The 20,993-nt window shown below is 47.0% G+C and overlaps 1 protein-coding gene across 1 annotated transcript in view; it reads left to right on the top strand.

The window, feature by feature from the left end:
• The window catches only part of TDP1 (tyrosyl-DNA phosphodiesterase 1), a 77,346-nt gene that overhangs the window by 24,041 nt on the left and 32,312 nt on the right, over window positions 1-20,993 (top strand). The window contains exons 8-14 of the mRNA XM_010845181.1: window positions 1-60; window positions 4,992-5,159; window positions 5,603-5,681; window positions 8,266-8,448; window positions 9,079-9,127; window positions 10,695-10,761; window positions 12,633-12,740. The exon at window positions 1-60 is cut by the window's left edge and continues 3 nt beyond it. Of these exons, the coding sequence (XP_010843483.1) occupies window positions 1-60; window positions 4,992-5,159; window positions 5,603-5,681; window positions 8,266-8,448; window positions 9,079-9,127; window positions 10,695-10,761; window positions 12,633-12,740 (714 nt within the window). The remainder of the gene's footprint in view (window positions 61-4,991; window positions 5,160-5,602; window positions 5,682-8,265; window positions 8,449-9,078; window positions 9,128-10,694; window positions 10,762-12,632; window positions 12,741-20,993) is intronic.

The following is a 20,993-nucleotide window of genomic DNA, read 5'->3' on the forward strand; positions in this document are numbered from 1 at the left end:
CCGGGTCGTCATACACACGTCCAACCTCATCCGCGAGGACTGGCACCAGAAAACACAGGGGTTTGTAGGGCTCTGTTTGTTTCATGGTGGGAGGGAGAAAACCAGAATTATGGCATAGAAAAGAGATGCATGCAAAAAAGTGATACTGCCTCCCTTGTGGTAACTGATGTTAACCATTTAGCCCATGATCGTCCACACCTGTCTATTTATACCTGTAAATGTTGTTGTTCGGTTGCTAAGTAACGTCCGACTCTTCGTGACTCCGTGGACTGCAGCACACCAGGCCCCCCGTCCTTCACTATCTTCCTGAGTTTGCTCAGACTCATGTCCGTTGAGTTGATGATGCCATCCAACGATCTCATCCGCCGTTGCCCCTTCTCTTCCCGTCCTCAGTCTTTCCCAGCATCAGGGTCTTTACAGTAAGTTGGCTCTTCGCATCAGATGGCCAAAGTATTGGAGTTTCAGCTCCAGCATAAGTCCTTCCACTAACATTCAGGGTTGATTTCTTTTAGGATGGACTAGTTGGTTCTCCTTGCAGTCCAAGGGACTTCTCAAGAGTCTTCTCCAACACCACAGTTCAAAAGCATCAGTTCTTTGTGCTCATCCTTCTTTATGGTCACATTCATACCTGACTGCTGGAAAAACCATAGCTTTGACTGTATGGACCTTTGTTGGCAAAGTGATGTCTCTGCTTTTTAATATGCTGTCTAGGTTTGTCATAGCTTTTCTCCAGAGAGCGTCTTTTAATTTCACGGCTGCAGTCACTGTTCACAGTGATTTTGGAGCCCAAGAAAATAAAGTCTGCCACTGCTTCCATTTTTTCCTGTAAACATACCAATACATAAAATTTATATGCTGTAGTTTTTTTCCTATTTTTTTACAAAAATGGAGTCATCCATATATTCTCTTGCCGAGTAGGTCTAAGGATCTGAGGCAGGAAGAGGATTAAAAAATGGAAGGGCCAAACGTATTATTTCCCAATAAGAGCCTCCTGATAACTTTCTTGGCCCTCACTCACCCCCACACCCACCTGTACCTGAGCATTCCCCCTAGACATCAAAGGAAAACTCAGGGGTTGGTTGTATGCTAAAAATACCCCTTTATGGAGAAGGAAACGGCAACCCACTCCAGTATTCTTGCCTGGAAAAGTCCATGGACAGAGGAGCCTGGCGGGCTGCAGTCCATGGGCACATGTGACTGAGCACGTGTGCATGAGGGTAGAGGGAGGTGGGTTGGTAGCAATAAACTGATAGAACTAAAAAAATATATATATATCCCTTTACCTCCAATCAGTTTGGTTTCCCATAAAACATTCTAAACTGCTGTCTTTTCAGAGCCTGTAATATGATCATAAATCTCTGAAAGGATTGAATGCAAAGGTTTTTCATGCTGTTTTTTAAGTTACTAACCCTTGTCCGTGGTGCGTGTTCACTAGATCTAGTTTTCGATCTCTTGGGGAAGGTAGGGTGCATCCTTAGGCATTTAGGGACTTGTTCGAGTTGCATCTCACCCTCATTCTCCTTCCCAGGAAGCCCTCCTTACAGCCAGCCTTGGTCTCCGTTCCCTTGATTGCAGAAGCCGTTCTGCATGTCTCTGCCTGCCGGTGTTAGAAGAAGCACCCTTTTGGGGTTCACGCATTTTCCCCTTCATCACCCAGCCTGGGCTAGAGCACTCATGCAGGGCTCTCACTGAGCCTGCATTGCACCCTGAATTGAACCGAGACAGTGAGCCTCCCAGCTGCCGTCCTCTGGACCTGCTGAGCCTGGGTGGGCTGCCCAGCCCCAGTCGCCTCTGCTATCACACAGCCCTTCTGAATGTGAAAGGCAGTCTTTTCTCACGCCAGGGGTCTCTTGTCCCTCTTCACTCTGCTTCCCCACCAGAGCGGGCGTGCGAGCCCCTGTCGCCCTGCTTGGCACTTTTCCTACAGACACGCTCCCGCTTCCCGTTCAAGCTGCACTTGCAAACCGCCCTGTGCTGATGGGGGTGGGGCGGACGGTCCCTAAGAGCCTTGGCTGCTGGGCTCCTGATCACTGAGCTTCCGGGTGACAAGGTCTGCTGCTGCCCTCAAGCTTCTAAGCTGCCAGTTGAGCTTCGGGACCGTGACTCATCTGTAGCCCCATCTAAAAAGGAAATGAGATTGACATAGCTCGTCCTTAGAGGAACAATAACGAAAAGGATTTGTCAGGTTGACTCTGAGTCTCCTGTGGCTCAAAGAATCCCACCCACGGCTCTCGGCTTCTTCTGGAGTGTAGAGGCAGCCCTGCTTCCTTAGGCGTCTTTGACTTGGCTGCTGTGGGGAAGGGATTAAAGGTAAAGGGCTTAGGTGTTCATTTTTTTCCTTTATTTAAAAACACTTAATTTTTTAAAAATGTATTGACTAGGTGTAGCTTCACATGGTTCAAAACTCAAAGTACAAGTGGTATAAAATCTCCTTCCAACTTCCCTCTGCTGGCCCCCTAGGAAAGGGGGTACTGTTAGTCTACATTCTACTCTGATACTTTACAGTTTCATGTCGTGGGTTATAATTTTATTCGAATATTTTAAAAAGTTATTTTGTATAATCTTATTTCATAGTCTGCCTATCATGGGCCTGTGGACTCTTTCCTCTCCTAAAGGTATTCCATCCGTCCTTTTCACCTGCTTCTTGATCCACCTGTTCATGTCTTAATTTTAAAATTATCTGGCCCAAGGTTTCTTTATTTTGTCAAATGGTAAAGACGTCTCACATCTCGATTATCTGGTTGGAAAGTCGTCGTCTGTCGTGTTCCTCCTCCAGGACCGTTCTTGTGAGTGACCCTCTGATCCAGGAAGAGCCCCCCTCATCCTGCAGCCCCGAGTTACTGTGGGGAGGAGAGACTGCCCCCATCCATCCCTCCCAACACGGCCACGGTACACGCAGGAGCCGAGGGAGGTGCAGAAGGGCCACCAAGCTTGCCCAGGGTGACACGGCCAGGTAGCTGCGGATCCCGGTGCAGAACCTGGGCTCCTCTCCTGGTCTCACGCGTTACCCATTGTGCAAGGTGTTGACTTTAAAAAATGCACACCGTGAGAGCTGTGAGTCAAGTTTTATTTGGGGCAGAATGAGGACTATAGTCTAGGAGGCGCATTTCAGATAGCTCGTCAGAAGCTGCTCCAGAGGCAGGGGGAAGTCAGTATATGTGTGCTTTTGGTGAATATGTGCATGCCGTCAGCACATTTTTAGCAGAAGGTTTATGCTAGTTTCATGAAGGTTACTGCTACTCGTGAGAAGCAGGTGTCACCGTGAAGGATTTTAGTGCTTTTCTAGGTTCAAGGAGATATAAGAATTAGGCTCTTAAAATCGGCTCCTGAAAATATCTGACTCTCTGAAGGCCTGTTCTGCCAGTTTTCCGTCCCCAGCACATGGTGTCTCGTTTTTGCTCTCCACCCTGACCTTCTTTCAGGGACGTTGAAAGACGGCTGCACATGATTTAATGCTTGTAGATGTAGAGGGCAGGTGCCAATCTGTGGTTGACGAGGGGTCTCCTTGATGTGGGGAAGGAAGGTGTGACAGGCCAGCCTGCTGGGAATGCGTTCAGAGCTCAGGAGACGCCCAGCCAGGACTCTCGAGGTTCTGACGGCCTGCCTCTCGGTCTCCTTTGAGGGCCACCAGCGAGAGAGGAACGGGCAGTTTCTGTTATGGTTTCCTGGGCAGGACTGTGGCGGGAGGAGCCAGAGCAGGGGAGACCGGCAGACGCAGCTCCTGCCTGCTAAGGCTGCTTTCTGTTGGGCCCTGTTCATTACCTCGTGGGCATCTTTGTGAGATAGGACTGCTGACCTGGTTTTGCAGCTGAAGGAGCTGCACAAGAGCTTTGAAGCCATATTTCTCTGTAATCTACGAGGGGCCAGTTCACAGAAGGACTGGGTTTAGATGTGGTCGTTTGCCATTCGTGGGTAGGACATAGAGGTTTTAGCAAAGTACACTGGCAAAGAATCGATGAAGTTAGAGATGTCATTAAAGTGTTTTTACCAATTTATTTGAAAGCCTGAGGTTAGTGTTAATGTAGTATAACTAAACGTAGACTATACCTCATTCCAGACACCAGATATGGGATGAGTTTGTTTATTGAAAACATATTTGCACATACATTTTTTTCTTAATAGGATAACTTTTATTTTCCACTTGGCTAAAGAACTGCATTGACATACTTTTGGGCAGAAACTTGCTGGGGTTACCACTATGTGGAGTTGCTATAAGCAGTTAGGAGTAAAACTGTTGTCATCAAGTCTTTGAAAGCAGTGTAGTGACTTACCTGGTGGTCTGGTGGCTGTAACTCCACATTCCCAATGCAGGGGGCCTGATTCCTGGTCAGGAAACTAGATCCCACATGTGCAACTGGGAGTTCGCATGCCACAACTAAAAATCCCACATGTTGCAACTAAGACCCAGCGTGGCCAAATAAATATTGGGGAAAAAAAAGCAGTGTAGAGCTGAGAAGGTAAGAGAGCGAATAAGCAGGGTGAGTGGGTGAATGGGGGAGCGTGGAGGGGTCGAGTTGGGAGAGGCAGGCAGAGGCCAGGCCTTCCTGGGTCTAAAATTCATGGTAAGCATTTCGAAACTAATTCTGGGTATGCTGAGAACCACTGGAGTGGTGCAGCCAGCTTTGCTCTATGTTTCATAAGGGTGACCCTGGGCATCCCGGGTGGTGCTAGTGGTAAAGATGCAGGACATCTAAGAAACACGGGTTCAATCCCTGGCTTGGAAAATCCCCTGGAGAAGGGCATGCAGATCCACTGCAGCGTTCTTGCCTGGAGAACCCCATGGACAGAGGAGTCTGGCGGGCTACAGTCCACAGGGTCACAGAGTCGGAAATGACTAAAGTGACTTAGCACTCACACACACAAGGGTGGCCTTACCAGCAGGTGGAGAGGTAGTGAGAATTCACCTCCTAGAGGTGAGTGCCTGATTAGAGACAGCACTGTGATCAGCTCTGCTCTTGACGGTTCAAGGTGGTTCTCTTTTTCCATTCCAGAATATGGTTGAGCCCCTTGTACCCCAGAATCGTCCACGGGACCCACGGATCTGGAGAATCGGCCACAAACTTCAAAGCTGACCTCATCAGCTACCTGGCAGCTTATAACGCCACCCCTCTCAAGGAGTGGATAGACACCATCCAGGAGCACGACCTCTCAGAAACAAAGTAGGGTAAACGTGGCCTCGTAGCAGCTCGGGGAGCACCCCGAGGACCACACGAGACGTGGGGCGCAGGGGCCTGGCGGGTGCTGGAGGGACGCTGGACTGTCCTTCAGGGACACGTGTCCTTCAGAGACGTGGGAGAGCGGGGCCCGTCCCTCTCGGCACCTTCTGGCCCTCAGGTGCTGGGGTGGAGGCGCGGGGCTCTCCCCACTCACCTGAGTCCCCACTGGAGTGCCTGCTCTAAAAGTCACCGAGTTCTTTGACTTCCACCCTGTGGGGGTCGCACAGGGTGCTTGAAAGTTATTTAAGTGTCAGTTAACTCCTCGGAGGAGGCATCTCAAGAAAGCGGGCTGGCTCTCGGAACATTTCCTGCTTACTGTCGGGGTTTGTGTGTGCTGAGGTCCACACGTCACCATGTTCTCTGACGTGTATTTTGTATCATTGCAGTGTTTACCTTATTGCCTCAACCCCAGGACGCTTTCAAGGAAATCAGAAAGATAATTGGGGACATTTCAGGCTTAGGAAGGTAATAAAATTTTTACTATTTAAAAAAATTTTATTGTATGTTCACTCCTATTTTATTTATAATTGGTCTGTTTTGAAAGCAGCTTTATAATATCTCTAGCACAACTCTAGGCAAGCATTAGGCACTTGAAATTGATTATCTAATTATAGTTTCCATTAATTACTTGCATTTTAACATTTTGCCTCGTTTATAGGTGCAGAGTTAACAGAGCTAAATGGCAAAAGCATAGGGACGATTTTTAGTTTTTTAATTTCTTGTAATAAAGATTATTAGAGACTTTGTATTTATACAAGTAGTTTTTGCTCAGCATGTGAAGGATTTTTTAATTTAATGTCAAGGATTTTTCACACAGATTCAACAAAGAACAGAAAACAGTGTTGAGCAAAGACCACAACGGAGCTGTGATGTGTTTTGTTTGCTAAACCAACGCCCTAGAAGTTGTAATTATGAGAATGGCATTTGCTGCTGGTATGAAAATAAGCCAAGAAAGGTCTTTAACAAAATAAAGCAAGCAGCAGGTTAAAGCTTCAAGTTTCCTCTCTCTCTCTAGGAGTCAGTTTACCTTAGTAAATTCCCAACACGATTTCTTAAAAGCCCCTCTTTTTCCATAGACTATTGATGCTGTGTGAGAATTCCCCTTGGCTGATGACAGTTTTTAATTTCCTGTTTTTAAGAGAGACCACAGCTGAAAGCAGGCAGGGTCTCAACACCACCATCCTTCTGTCTTGATACTCGGGAGCAGGGGAGTCCCATAGGCTGGATGGTTCAAGTCGCTCAGTCGTGTCTGACTCTTTACAACCCCATAGTCTATACAGTCCATGGAATTCTCCAGGCCAGAATACTGGAGTGAGTAGCCTTTCCCTTCTCCAGGGATCTTCCCAACCCAGGGATCCAACCCAGGTCTCCCGCATTGCAGGCGGATTCTTTACCAGCTGAGCCACAAGGGAAGCCCAAGAATACTGGAGTGGGTAGCCTATCCCTTCTCCAGCAGATCTTCCTGACCCAGGAATTGAACCTGGGTCTCCCGCATTGCTGGTGGATTCTTCATCAACTGAGCCACCAGGGAAGCCCACATGCTGGATAAGTGCACAGCTTTGTGAGTTGATACCCACAGCAGGGGCCAAATCCTGACCCGGTTACAAGCCGTGTGACTTTGACTTGCTCCCACCCTCTTGACATCTGTAAAATGGGCATAATGACAGTACTTCCCTCACAGAATCATGTAGAGATTGAATGAGGAAAGGAGGGGTGATTGTTCAGTCAGCACTTGTGGGGTTTAGCTTGTGGACTGGTGGTTCAGAAAGGCCAGGTGATCACACATCCTTGTGCAGGATGCCTGTCTTACTGAAGCGGAGTAGCCTCTTATCTGAGTTTGCAACCCCTTTGCACAGTCAGGAGCTTGTGTTGCATCACAGCTGTCTTCCAGTAAAGACGGGGCGTGATCAGAAGTCTGCCCCGCTGGTGGGGAAGAGAAGCCTAGGACTTGGGCCACGGTCCGGTGGCTGATCAAGGGCTGAACCCAGAATAGTAGCCGAGTCTTGTGATTGTCGGCTCAGTCCTGCTTCCTACCCCATGCTGCACCCAGGGTGGAAGTTGAGAACTGTTTGGGCTCTGTGGGGAAGTGTGTTTATAAGTATTAATGCCTACTCAGTGGTAAGGAGAATTAACGCATATAACCCTGAACAATGCATCTGTCAGATTATGAGCTCCACTGGAACAGGAACTGTGGCTTATTTTTATTGCTGTCTCCAGCCTCGAGGAAGGCGCTCGGCACAGGTTTAAAGAGAGAAAATTCTCAAGTGTTTTCTGACTTGTTTTTGCAGCTTTGCATAAATATCAAACAAAGCAGGAAATGCAGGTCAGTCTTACCCAGGGCTTAAGGTGGTGTGTATCCATATTTAAATATATTCTCTTTCATTTATAGAGCATCACAGCTGCCCAGAGCCCAAGCCTTTTTCAAATGATAAGAGTCAAAATATAGTTTGACCTTCTAGGTTTTATTTCAGTGTATTAAACCTTTGGAATTTCGAGGCAGAAGGCTAATCTCATATGGCAGGTTGCTAGTTTGTCTGACATTGCTACTAAAATGGGTCATTTTTTTTAAATATGTTTAAGTACAAATCAAAGAATTTTGGAAGAGAAATACTTTTGTCAACTTACTCCATTAATATTTTTGGTATTTAAAAACATTTCCCAAAGGATTAACATGTATACACTACTATATATAAAACGGATAACTAATAGGGACCCTACTGTATAGCACAGGGAGCTCTAGTCAGTGCTCTAGTGACCTCTGTGGGGAAAAGAATCTAAAAAAGAGTGGATGTGTGTGTAACTGACCCCCTCTGCAGTGCACCTGACGCTAACACAGCATGGCATAGCAGCTGTACACCAGCAAAAGTTTAAAAACAAAACTTTTCCCAAAGAAGAAAAGCTGTACGTGGGCATGAAACTGAGCATTAACCATTTTCAGCATTTCCTTGTGAAGTCGGCGATCCGAGGACAGAAAACCGTGTTCTGAGCTGTCACGGCTTTTCTCTCCACGTGGTCGGACTGAGTAGCTTTCGTTTTGGTTCTCTCACAGCTTCTAAAAGAGCACGCCTCACCCATGCCGAAAGCAGAGTCTTGGCCGGTCATAGGTCAGTTCTCCAGCATTGGCTCCATGGGGGCAGACGAATCAAAGTGGTTGTGTTCTGAGTTTAAAGAGAGCCTGGTGACCCTGGGCAAGGAGAGCAGGACCCTAGGAAGTGCTGCTCCTCTCCATCTGGTGAGTGCCCTCCTCCCTGAGGTCACTGTTCTCAGCCTCTGGTCCAGGAGAAGAGTCAGGTCTGTCCTCCTTCCACAGAAAGGGGTTTCGTTCTGTGGGTGGGGGATGGAAGACGCTGAATGCAGCGCGGTGGCACTGCCGTTTGTAAGCAAGTTTCCTAATAGCGTCTGCTGCCGGGGCCACTGGTTTCGTCCAAGCTCTGGCTCAGCCACAGACTAGCCTGCAGATTCCCCATTCTTTCCTTTAGGTGGTCAAGCCACGGCAAAAATTTTTGATAAAGCATTGCCAGCAGAATTACAGGCATTATTAATTATTTAGAGACATTTGAAGTAAGAATTAATTTTACATTCAGTTAAGTTTTTCTCTTGGTGTTTCAGAGGAGAAAATACTCATTGAAATGTAATTTTCTTTCATTGACTATAAATGCTTTCTGTAGTTTAATGACTAGAAGTTCAACAGTTTTCAATAAGATGGGAACTTTTTAAAATTTAAAGCACGTTTTCTAAGTCTTGAAGTATTATTTCTAATAGAGATTTTCATCTTGGTAAAAACTAAACTTCTTTCCTTTTAACACACATAGATAGTTTCTTGAACATTGTACATTCTAAGTGTTGTTGTTTTTATTTTTAGATCTATCCTTCAGTGGAAAATGTGCGCACCAGCTTAGAAGGATATCCAGGTAATTGTTGGGAAGACTGTCCCGATTGTGTTTTTGTGTGTACATTTCACAAATACCCTGGTAAACTTTTTAAAACAAGTGATAAGAATGCCTTCCTCCTTGAGGTCAGAAAGGTATTGATGAGAAATTTGGAGATTATTCTCTCTTAACTGGATGAGGATCTTTAAAGTAGGTAATATTGGGTGGTGCTGTGTTCTAAAGATGATGCCACGCAGCTGAGCAATTTGGGTGCTGTTTAACCCTCACAGTAGCCCTGAGTGTTGGGTACTTTTACGAGAAAGAGTGTTCTCCCCTCTGCCACCAGTGGTTGTCCGGATAAGACATCCAGATAAAACCAGCTTCCGCCACAGCCCCACGCTGTGCTTTTTTCTAACACCTCTCCCCCCACGTACCCCCGGCCTAAAGTACTATGTGGTTCTTCCAGATTTGACTCCCCGATACAGGTCACATTGAGGGTCTGGAACAGAGGCCTAATACTGAGATGAAATCTTTGGTGTGATATAATTTAGTTGATATAGCTAGTCTCTCAAGGGCTTCATCTGTAAACTCCAGGACTGTTTTGTAGACACCTTTCAGTCTTGTCCTCTAGTTCCCTTATGTCAGTGCTGGGCACTTGTTTGGAATTCAACAACCCCCAGGTAGTGTATTCAGACGGTATTAACCAAAATCCTGAACAGGGTATACGTGTGTGCTAAGTCGCTTCAGTTATGTCTGACTCTTTGTGACCCCATGAACTGTAGCCCACCAGGCTCCTCTGTCCATGGGATTCTCCAGGCAAGGATACTGGCTTCTAATTGTGTTTCCACTTGGAACTGTATCTTTATTCTCTCTGTGGGACTATGGCGTTTAGGATTCATTTTTTAAAACGTAATGGTTTACTGAACATTTTATTTTAGTGATCCTTGGTTTTTGCATTTGTAAGAATCTGTGTAGCTAGGACAGAGTCTCTTTGGCAATATCAATGTAAAAGTGAAGGAGGCAGGACAACCAGGCTTTCATCCCAGTCTCCCCTCTCCCAAGCGTCCTGGTCTTGGGCCCAAAAAAAGACGCAGGAGCCCTCGTCTCGCAAAGTGTGTCTCAGGGTGTCCCACCTGCGCGAGGGCAGCAGGCTGGGCCAGGGCTCATCTCTGGTCTCTCCTGGCATTTCCAGTCTGTGCTGTTACAGATGTTAACGTACCACCACCACCCCTCCAATGGTTAAATACCGTCTTCTATTGCAATAGTTAACATTTACTATTTGATGTGCACCCTAAGAAGGAAATGGCAGCCCCATCCAGTATTCTTGCCTGAAGAATCCCATGGACAGAAGAGCCTGGTGGGCTACAAGTTGCCTGGTGGGCAAGAGTTGGACATGACTAAGCAGCTAACACTGCGCACATCTAAGAAAGGAAACCCCACTGAGAGAGCACAGCGAACGCAGGTGTGCGTGCTTCCTTTCAGAGAGCTGTTCCGTGAGGCGGGATAAGTGGTGCTTCTTTAAGCACTGTGTATAGATTTTCCTAATGAGGGCCCTCAGGTTACAGTCAGTAATCTTTATTTGTTTACTTTGTTTCTCTTGTTTTAAAAGCTGGGGGCTCTCTTCCCTATAGCATCCAGACGGCGGAGAAACAGAATTGGCTTCATTCCTATTTTCAGTAAGTAATCCGGTTAGAATGCGCTGTTGCTTCTTTCAAGTAAAATAAGAATGTTGTCTGTCTGATTTTCTTTGAAAAAAAAAAAAAAGAGCTTTACATAATATGGCTGTATTTTTAATCTATTTATGTTAGTGATAGAAATCCCTTAAAGTTCTAGACATTTCTTGGAATTGGTTTTTAATACCAGAGTCTAATTTATCTCTCTGAGTTTCCTGTTTAAATATTGGCATCCAAAGAAAAAGGATAAATGAAAGAACATATTGGGAAATTGAGAATTTACATAAGCAGCGTTTCAGTTCATATTTCCAAAATATGCCATCCTCTGTGTACACATTCATGCACTGGGAAGCTGCAGGCTTCTGAGGGGAGAACCCACGCCCCTTCTCCGGGGCACACGGCAGCCTTGGCTTGCTGCACGGCCCAGCCAGCGGGCGAACGCTCAGGCTGAAGGGATGCTCTGCGTCCTTTCCGCCGCCCACCCTGCATGTTCTCGGCTAGCTGCAGTCTCATTCTGGCTTCAACAGACATATACTTAAGCTGTAACCAGAAACGAAGGTAGATTACCTTTCCATAGCTTTAGTCTGGGAATTCTCTGCCGCTCCAGTGGTTAGAACTCCTTGCTTTCACTGCCAAGGGCCTGGGCTCAGTCCCTGGTCAGAGGACTAAGATCCTGCAAGCCGCCCGCGGCATGGCCAAAAGAAAGAAAAAGAGCTTTCAGTGTAATTCAGCATGTCATCCTGGAGCCTTTCTGTAATGCTTTCTTTGGGGGTGTTTGATTTTATTTTGCAGAGGACATTTCTTCAAATTGAGCTCCTTTGAGTACTGTGTTCTTACAAGCAAATTTTGTTTTTCTGTTTTTAACTTTTATTCATTTATTTATCGGCCGCCCTGGGTCTCTGTTGCCACAAGCAGGCTTCCTCTCTCGTTGCGGAGAGGGGGGCTACTCTCTAATTGCGGTGCATGGGCTTCTCATTGTGGTGGCTCCTCGTTGCGAAACCCAACTCTGGGGCGCGCCAGTAGCTGCAGCTTGAGGGCTCAACGGTTGTGGCTCAAAGGTGCGATGGTTTGGCGCACGGGCTCCATTGCCTCATGGTATGTGGGGTCTTCCCACAGCAGGGATCAAACCTGTGTCCCCTGCGTGGGCAGGTGGATTGTTCCCTGGACCACCAGGGAAGCCCCACAAGTGAATTTCATAATCTAATAATGACTCTGCCAAATCCCAATTTTACTCTTTCAGTCAGTTCTCTTGAGGGACCATCCTCTTGTATTCATAAGGGAGGATTCCTACGTCATGGTATATGTCTTTTTTTCCCATGAAACCTTAGTCCCAAAAATGTTGGAAACTTAGAAACCAAGCTTAGACACATGAGTATCTGCATTTGGGATATTTCTGAATGATCCCCCTGCTTTTCGGCCTTCCATTTTGATATTCATCCTGTTTGTATCTTTTCCAGTTTGCATTTTGTTCACTCAGCAAGCACTTGGTGGGCCTTTCCCACTCAGCAGTGTGCTCCGGGAACACAGTTACTACTTTTAAAGAGACGAGGTGTGCTCACACGCAGTTAGACGCATGAGAGCATGTGTGCATATGCACACGCGTGTTCCTAACAAGGCGCGGGGACCAAGGGCCTGCAGTGTCCAGTGCTTTTTGTAGGTGGTATTTCCTACGTGCCTACATTCTAAAATGAACATGTGTTATCCCGTTAGCTCAACAGAATTTAGGACGTTTTCTCAGGTCATATCACAGAGAACAATGCACTCACTGTTTTTTACACGTCAGGATTTTGCTGTTCATGCAGTTCTCTCATATTAGGACTGTGATGACCTGTTTGTGTTTTCTGACTAGTGATTTGTGCCTTTTCCATCGCTAGCAAGTGGTCAGCTGACACGTCAGGCCGCAGCAACGCCATGCCACATATTAAGACATACCTGAGGCCCTCTCCAGACTTTAGTCAGATCGCTTGGTTCCTTGTCACAAGGTACGAGTTCTTATATTCTTGATGGGAAAAATTGTTAAAATGTATTTGCAACTCCTGTTAAGAGGACTGAGTGCACTTCCAAAAAGTGGTTCTGTGAACCGTCCTTCGTTTTCTCTTAAATGTGTACGTGTGTTTGTGTCTTTGTGATTTGTTGTTTAGCCGCTAAGTCGTGTCCACCTCTTGGGAAAGTGGTGGCTGTCTTTGGGGTCCTTGTGAGAGGTACACGACAGAGCCCAGTGCTGGGGACAGAAGGACCCAGGGCACGCGAGGCCGCGGTCACGTGTGTTCCAGCTCCGCCCCCGAGGCCGTGGAGGACGGCCAGGGGCACTGGTGCCCTTCTTTTAAAGGCAATGTGTGCCTTTAAAAAGAAAAACTTCTGCCTCTGACAAGGAGGGGTGCCTGGGTATGAGGTGTGCCCTATAGATGCCGTAGGAGGAGAAGTCATCGTCTGGGGCAGGAAGTACCAAGGAGAGCAGAGGTGTAGAGGGCTTGTGGCCCCTCTGTGGGCTTGGAGCTCAAGCCCTAGCTGCTTTGTGAGTGCAAAATTGTTCATTACTCCCCTGATTTCACTGTAAATAAAACACCCTTGCAAAAGCTAGGTTACAACCAGTGTTCCTAGAATGAAAGTGATGAGAAACCAAGGCACAGTGCTGCCCAGTCTTCTACAAAGTCAACCAACAAGAACACAAATTCAGGCATCGCGTGGATCCTTGATCCTCTCCAAAGGGGCCTGGACATTCAAAGACCATGTTTCCGTGTCAGCCACCTGTGTGTTCAGGAACTGTCTGATGTTAAATGTTAAAACCAAGTGACTAAGTTGAGGGAGAAAGACCTGGCTGTTGATTCTGGTTGTCTCACATCCTGATGCTGTGTGTGACCTTCGCTCCCTGTATACTCTGATCATCAGTCAGTAGGGCTAAGTGAAATAATCTGTCTGCTTCTGATTCTAAAACACCGCCCTCGGAAGTGGTGCTGAGAGCCGGGCCATCGTACACCCCAAGGGCCGCTTTATTACAAAGCTCGTTATTTTGCCCTGTGTTGAGGCGTAAAGTGCCATGACATTCCCTTCAATCAGATCTGACAGATTCTCTACCAGTTTGGGCACTAGGACTCTACCCATCGTGTTACTTTTTTATACTCAGCAAGGCTCTTACTGGAATCATGCCACTTTGCAGGAATGTTGAATTTGAAGGCTGTTCTTCCAACTTTGGTGAAAATCCTCTTAACTTAGAATGCTTTTTCTCAAAATAGGGTCAAAACAAATAGAGAAACATATCAGTTATTGGGTAAAAGTGGTCTTGTCTAGCACCATGGGTTTTTTTCTGGGGAAACAGGTGCCCAGAGAAATTAAGCATTCAAAAGCATCAGCTCGCCAGAAGGCCAGGGTGGAGGCTGTGCCAGTGAAGCACTGCCTGGACTTTGCACGTAAGTGACTGGGAGGTGCTTCGAAGACGGGTCCTGGGTTTGGGGTGTGGCCAGTAGGGAGGTGTGAGGCGGTCACCTTCTAGAGAAGTCAAGAAATAAAACTGGTTTTGCTGGGAGAATGGTCAGCTGGATTAGATTGGCCTCTTGTGGTGGGAAGGTTAAGTGGAATTGTCTGTGGGCGATGTTGGAGTCAGAAGGTCAGCGTATGCGTAGTATGTTTTGGAACTCTCTTGACACCTTGAGCCTCTGTGTGGATGGTCGGGGAGAGTGGCGCCGAGGGCTGGTGCCCGGGAGGGAGGAGCAGACCAGGACTCAACATCTCGCCTCCGGCTTCCCAAGCCTTCCCTCCCGAGTTACGGAACAACTGGTCACCAGCCTCCAGAAACAGTCTTCTTCTACTTAAGCAGTGTTCTGCGTTGTATTTTTGACATCGTAAAATTTAACCATTTCCACATGTGTTTACTGAGCAGCTACTATGTGGCAGGCGCTTCTCCAGGTTCAGGGAGTGCCATAAAAGCACACAGTCCTGACTTTATGGTAGTGAGAATTGCATAGAAAGCAAGTTTATTTGTATATGTCAAATGATGATGGTTGCTACAGAGAAAAGTAAAGTAGAAGAATAATTTAGGTGCACAGTCCTTTATTCAAAATCCTTGAGACGAGATATAGTTCAGTATTTGGAGCTTAATGTGAGTACATATAACATGTGTTTAATATCCATAGCATGGTTACAAGTAGCCTCACATTATTTTAGGTCAACTTTTGTCACCCGATGAGCTCACAGAAAGAAGTTTGCCAGTAAGTATAGTGAGTTAGGTAAAAGTTTAATTTCCAAGTTGGTTTCAGTTGTTTTTAGATGTTCAGAGCTAACACGTGGTGCTTAGTGTTAAGTCGCCTCAGTTGTGTCCACCTCTTTGTGATCCCGGTGAACTGTAGCCCACCAGGCTCTTCTGTCCATGGGATTCTTCAGGCAAGAATCTTGGAATGGGTTACCATTTCCTTCTTGAGGGGATCTTCCCGACCCAGAGCTCGAATCCACGTCTCTTATGTCTCCTGCGTTGGCGGGTGGGTTCTTTACCACTAGCACCACCTGGGGAGCCCAGTGCTTATGCTGAGTTTCGGGCATTCCTCTAAAAAAGCAGCGTCTACACACACACACTCATGTAATCCTGGTAACAGTCCTGCAGGTGAGCTGTGTCCGTCCCCTTTACTAATGGGAGAACTGAAGCACAGAGAGGGTCCGCAAGCGTCCAGGAACCCAGGCGTGTGCCATCCCTGTGTCAGGAAGGGAGTCTGCTCCTTAAATGGGATGATCAGGGAGTCCTGACTGATGCGGCGACATTTAAGCAGAGACCTGAAGGAAGGAAGGGAGCCATGTGGATGGAGAGCCGGGAGGAGCGTTCCCAGAGAGAGGCACAGTTGGGAATATTCTGGTTTGTGTTTGAGAAACAGAATGCGTGCTGCTGGAATGAGTGGGATAGGAGGGCAGAGCAGTCCCTGGGGGTTTGGTCAAGAGGACGCTTTGTGCAGGACTGTTGTGTTCTTTCTAGGGTGCTAAGTAGCCCGGCCCCCACGTACTGACCACCATGTCATGGCGAAAGCTATGCAGACGCCCATGCCTCTCTAAATACCCCCTAGGCCGTCTCTCCTGCTGGTGATGCTGTCACCTTTGAGAATAAGTTCAGAACTTTGTGAACAGCTGATTTATGAGCGCTACTGTTCTTTCCTTTCCTGCATATTCCTGTTTTAGAGCGATGAGGCGGGGTTGCACAGAGAACCATGGATTCTAGTCCAAATGAAGGGATAATGCCAGCAAATCCAGCAGTCCATCCACAAGGGGCAGATATGTTATGTTTTAAGACTTGGATTGTCGTGAAAGATAAATACACCAAAGCTGCATATATTTGATTCCTCCCCGAAAGATAAATACACCAAAGCCGCATGTATTTGACTCCTCCCCTCACTTTTTTTTCTTGACACTTTACTACTTTGATCTATTGTTAAAACTCCCTGTTAATGTTGATGCTTGGGATGAATAAGTGCTTTTTATTAAAACAATATTCTCAGAAAAAAGTATAATAGTAATAAGCAATATGGACGATAAGCCATATGAATTTGACTCTAATAATGTGACTTTTAATAAGCCAGGTTTGCACGTCCACAGAAGTGCTGCCCGTAAAATGGCCACCTGGAGAAACTAGACATTTTATGAGAGCACTGCCACCCTCACATCCTTTGGCCACTCTCCAGAATTTCCTCTGTGGCACATTAGTAAGTATTATTTCTTAACAGACATGTGTCTGTTCTGGACCTTGTGACTAAGTGGTTGAAGGCAATTGCAGATTTAGTATCTGGCAGTTCCTGTGGCGCAGGAGTCTGGCCATGGGTTGACCGGTCCTCTGCACAGAATCACAGTGTTGATCAAGGCTACGCGCTCCTCTAAGGCTCAGGGTCGTCTTCTACACTGGCTGCTTGTTGGCGGAATCCGTTGCCTGTGGCTGCAGGACTGAGGCTTCTGCTTTCTTGGTGACTGTGAGCTGTTGGCCACTCTCAGCTCTGAGTGCTGCTTCTGGTGCGCTCCACGTGGTCTTCTGCATGAGGAGTTCACAGCGTAGCTCACTGCTTCTTCAAAATCAACAGGAGGGAAACAGAAAAAAACAAAATCAGCAGGAGCATCTCAGTCCCCAGGAAGGGCCCAGTCCGTCCTTCCAGGCTTCACTTGATTAGTTCAGGCCCAGGATCATCCCAAATCTTCTGATTAACTCAGAGGTGCAGGGATTAGTGACCTGACCATGGGAATGAAATCCCATTATATTCACACTTTACTCACACTCCAGGGGAAGGGATAAACTGGAAGTGTACACCAGGGGCGAGGCTGAATCTTGGAGGCCATCTTCCAATTCTTCCCTCCTCTGGCCTCAATCATTACTCTGCTGGGTTCATCCGTCTGCTTCTCCAGCCTTGACTTGAAATAATTTCTTCCTGTTTTGAAAATTGAGGTTTGTTTTCCATAGTCAAGGGAAAGTCTCCTTGAGCATACTCACAAGACTGACCCTCAGGCTCCCCGAGAAGCTGTTTGAGAAGTGCAGCCCTAGCATGATTTGGAGCCAAAGGAGGCAACTTGATTGGAGGGAGGTTCTAACCATGCAGCACGATAGCTTTGGAGACCCACACTCATGGGTGTATAGAGTTGCTAAAAATTACGGTTATAAGTCTTATAAGAGGTAAGTAGAATCCTACAAGATACAACTCCCACCCCACCCCCACCCCAAGAAAAAAAACCTCATCACTTTAGCAACGCATTTCACATATTTCCTGTAGAGTGTGCATAGTGATCGCTGGTCATTACCATCGCTAGCCTATCGTAATAGAGGATGTTGGCTTCCTGGTCACAGAGACTTGGTTTTACCCAACTGACATTTCACAAATGCGGAAATCGGCTTGAAATCAGGGACTGAAATCTTAAAGAAAACACTAGCTTTCATATACTTTTCATCTTCTACTTTATCCTTTTATATTCGCAAATACCAGATTTTTCCTTCCCTCTCTTTCATGATGTGTTGTGATTGGGGTTCTGACTGAAAGCATGTATAGAGCCTAGGTTATGTTTTAGTATTATATAGTTGCCACATCACCAAAATCTCCCCTAAAACCATTTTTAATGAAGTTTCTTTGTGAATGGACCTGTCTCCATTCGTTTTTGTCCTGCTCTAAGAGAAAATGAGTTCAAAAGTCCCATACTATTTTTCCTACTGGAATGCCCTTCCTGACACTTGGTAATTTTGTGAAATACGTGTGATTTCTTTCAGACCAATAAGTACAGTGCCTGTTCAGTACCTGGTCTGCAGCGGCCCAGGAAATTGTGAATGAATGGATGGTGTCCCTCTTCATCTAACTGCCGCTCATTTTCTGAGCTTCTCAAGTTTTAAGAGTGTTTTCCCTTCTGTACTGTCCAGCACTCTTAAGCTTATTTTTAAGGATTTTCTCAAATCGTCCCCTTTGACACTTCTAGCTCAGCAGACATGAGCCATTATTTTTCTTTGTGTTTTTGTGAGGCTTCTCAGGTGGTGCAGTGGTAAAGAATCCACCTGCCAGTGCAGGAGACTCAAGAGATTCAGGTTCAATCCCTGGGTCAGGAAGATGCCCTAGAGGAGGAAATGGCAACCTCCTCCAGTGTTCTTGCCTGGGAAACCCCATGGGTACAGGCGCCTGGTGGGCTACAGTCCCTGGGGTCACAAAGAGTCAGGCACGACTGAGCACACACAGCACTTCCTGCCTGGTCCTTGTACGTCTTCCTTGTTGGTTTTGAGGGCGTTTATTGGCCTCAGTTTATTATGAGCTGCTTGAGAGCCTGTGCCAGGGGCTTGCTTACCTTTATTCTCAGCATCTAACGCATCTGACACTGAGCCCAGTTATGTGTAGGGACCAGTGCATATTTGAATCAGAGACCTTTACAAAATACTTCTGTTCAAATAGATCATATCTACATATCACAGATCAGGGGTGTACAGAGGGAATTTGTCTTCTCCTCGTTCCCCAGCCATCCTGCTCATCCTCAGACCACCACTGCTGGTTTCTTTGCTTTAACCCCATCAACCCTTTCAAATTCAAGTACCTCAGATGATGATATTATCCAGTCAGCCATCATACTATGGAGGAAATAGCCCCGAGGTGGAGTCCAAAGTGGAGAAGGAAATGGCAACCCACTCCACAGTGTTCTTGCCTGGAGAATCCCAGGGATGGGGGAGCCTAGTGGGCTGCCGTCTATGGGGTCACACAGAGTCGGACCCCACTGAAGTGACTTAGCAGAGTCCAAAGATCCATGTCCTAAGTTGGGATTGCCACATACTAGCCTTGCCACTCAAATCTTGGAAAAATCATTTCTTATCTGGGCCTTTATGTGACGTATGGAGTGACCAGAGGACAATGATAGGAAGTAAATGTGGCTGTTACCCATCAAAGTGTATGAGGTGTTAAGTGTTAGTTAACTGCTTCATTTTTACTGGCTGTTGACAACCACGTGTTATTATTAAGGTCATATTAATTAGACCTCTAGGAAGTCAGGAAAGCTTATCAAGACTTTATCTGTTTGGTTTATATGAAAAAAGGATGTGTAATATGGGACCTAAAGACTTTTGATAAATAAAGCCTTTTCTGAACTCAGTGTGGTTAAGTTTAAGACTAGTCATAATTATTCTATAAAAGCAACACAAGTATATTCAGCCAGAAGAATGTGTTCAAATAAACTTAAAATTAGCACTTTGGATTGAAGTTATTAGAATGTTACATCGGCAGGCTTTTGTCTGGTTGCTTTTATGGAAAGCTATTTATAGTTCTCGATGCTACTGTGAAATCATCCCATGTTTGATGGGCAGCCTGTTATGGAAATTACCAGAAGATAATGACAAAGACAGTGTTTAAATTTTGCCACAGGACCAAGCAGGCATGAAGATGAGCTTGAAGAAGCAGCCTTGGCTGAGAAGATAGTGCCTAGGAGTATTTGGCAAACCCCAGTGAGAACAGTTATGAAAGCTGTGCATTGTGGGTGGGCAGAACGGGATTGCTGTCACAGTTGCCTAGCAACCGACAGGATGAGCAGAAATGTTGGTGCTGCCACTTGAGGGGAAAACAAGACAAGTGCTCGACTACAAAACCGCTGCAGCTTTTTTGAAGAAACGTTAAGGGCACTCGCCCCCTTTGCCTTTCCGCACAGTAGTGAGGTGCTTCTTTAATGTCTGTTCCTTTGATTCTGAATCTAATAGTCTGTTTCCTCCTTTGAGCTTTAAAAAAAAAATCACATTGGACGTCACAGAAAGATTATTCCTAGACGTCACTGGAGTGGATCTGGTTCCCTGGCACTGCGGCTCCAAGGTCCTGGTGTTAGCTGGTATGCCTCATGTACTTTGTTGCGAGTGACTGTTTTCGAGTGCGAACGTCTGCAAGCGACTTCTTTGTGCGTTAGAGGCCATCGCAGGCCCCTTGCTTTCTCGTGCTCTGGTGCGAGGAGACCAAGGGCAGCGCAGGTCCCTTTCCATGCTCGTGGGAGCAAGTCTCTCAACGCATTATCCCTGGTGGGAGGAAGCTTGGACCCCCAACCTGGGGTCTCTAGACCCTCGAACTCCAGCACTGCTGGTGACGAGCGGTGCCTGTGGCTGGAGGTGAGGCGCTGACTGGGAGGCCTGCAGCAGGAACCGGCCTCCAGAGAATACGCCTCTCGGATGACGGCAGGTGCGCGTGTGCTGACTCTGTGCTCACTCCCTGAACCCTCCCAGTGAGGAGCAAGGGGCTCGGATCCTCATTTTAGAGCTAGGAAAGCTAAGCAGAGAGGCCTTAACTAACATTCCCGAGGAGGCGCAGCAGGCAGGGCGAGAGAGGTAGGACTCCCGCCGAGAGTCCAGTGTGACTGCCCGTGCCTTTGTGCCGGACGCCGCGCTAGGCTCTGGTGCCAGATGCTGGACAGGGTGTGGGCCCTGCCCGCAAGGAGCTCGTGTTCTAGCTGTTGAGGCCCTGCTGGCTGAGGCTTGGGAGAACATGCAACTCAAAAGCTCGTGGCAGCCTCGTTCCCTGAAGACCGCCGTGCCAGACCTTGCCTCCTCCTGGTTAGCAGCCTCCCGCTCTGCTAAGGCAGGTGTCTCCCCCCAGCTCTTCTCTCCCGGCATTTAGCCCAGAATGCTCTGACTTCCTTCCCATTGCTTTGCCAGAGCCTTGCCTCGCTCCTCCCGCAGTGAGGTTTTGGTTTCTGCCATGGCTGTCTGTTGTGGCCCCTGCTGGTGCACTCAGACGACACTGTGGCTGCTGTGAGGGGCCTGAGGCCTATCTTCCCTCGCC

Source organism: Bison bison, unplaced genomic scaffold (genome assembly GCF_000754665.1).
Source record: "Bison bison bison isolate TAMUID 2011002044 unplaced genomic scaffold, Bison_UMD1.0 scf7180017864213, whole genome shotgun sequence".
NCBI lineage: Eukaryota > Metazoa > Chordata > Mammalia > Artiodactyla > Bovidae > Bison > Bison bison.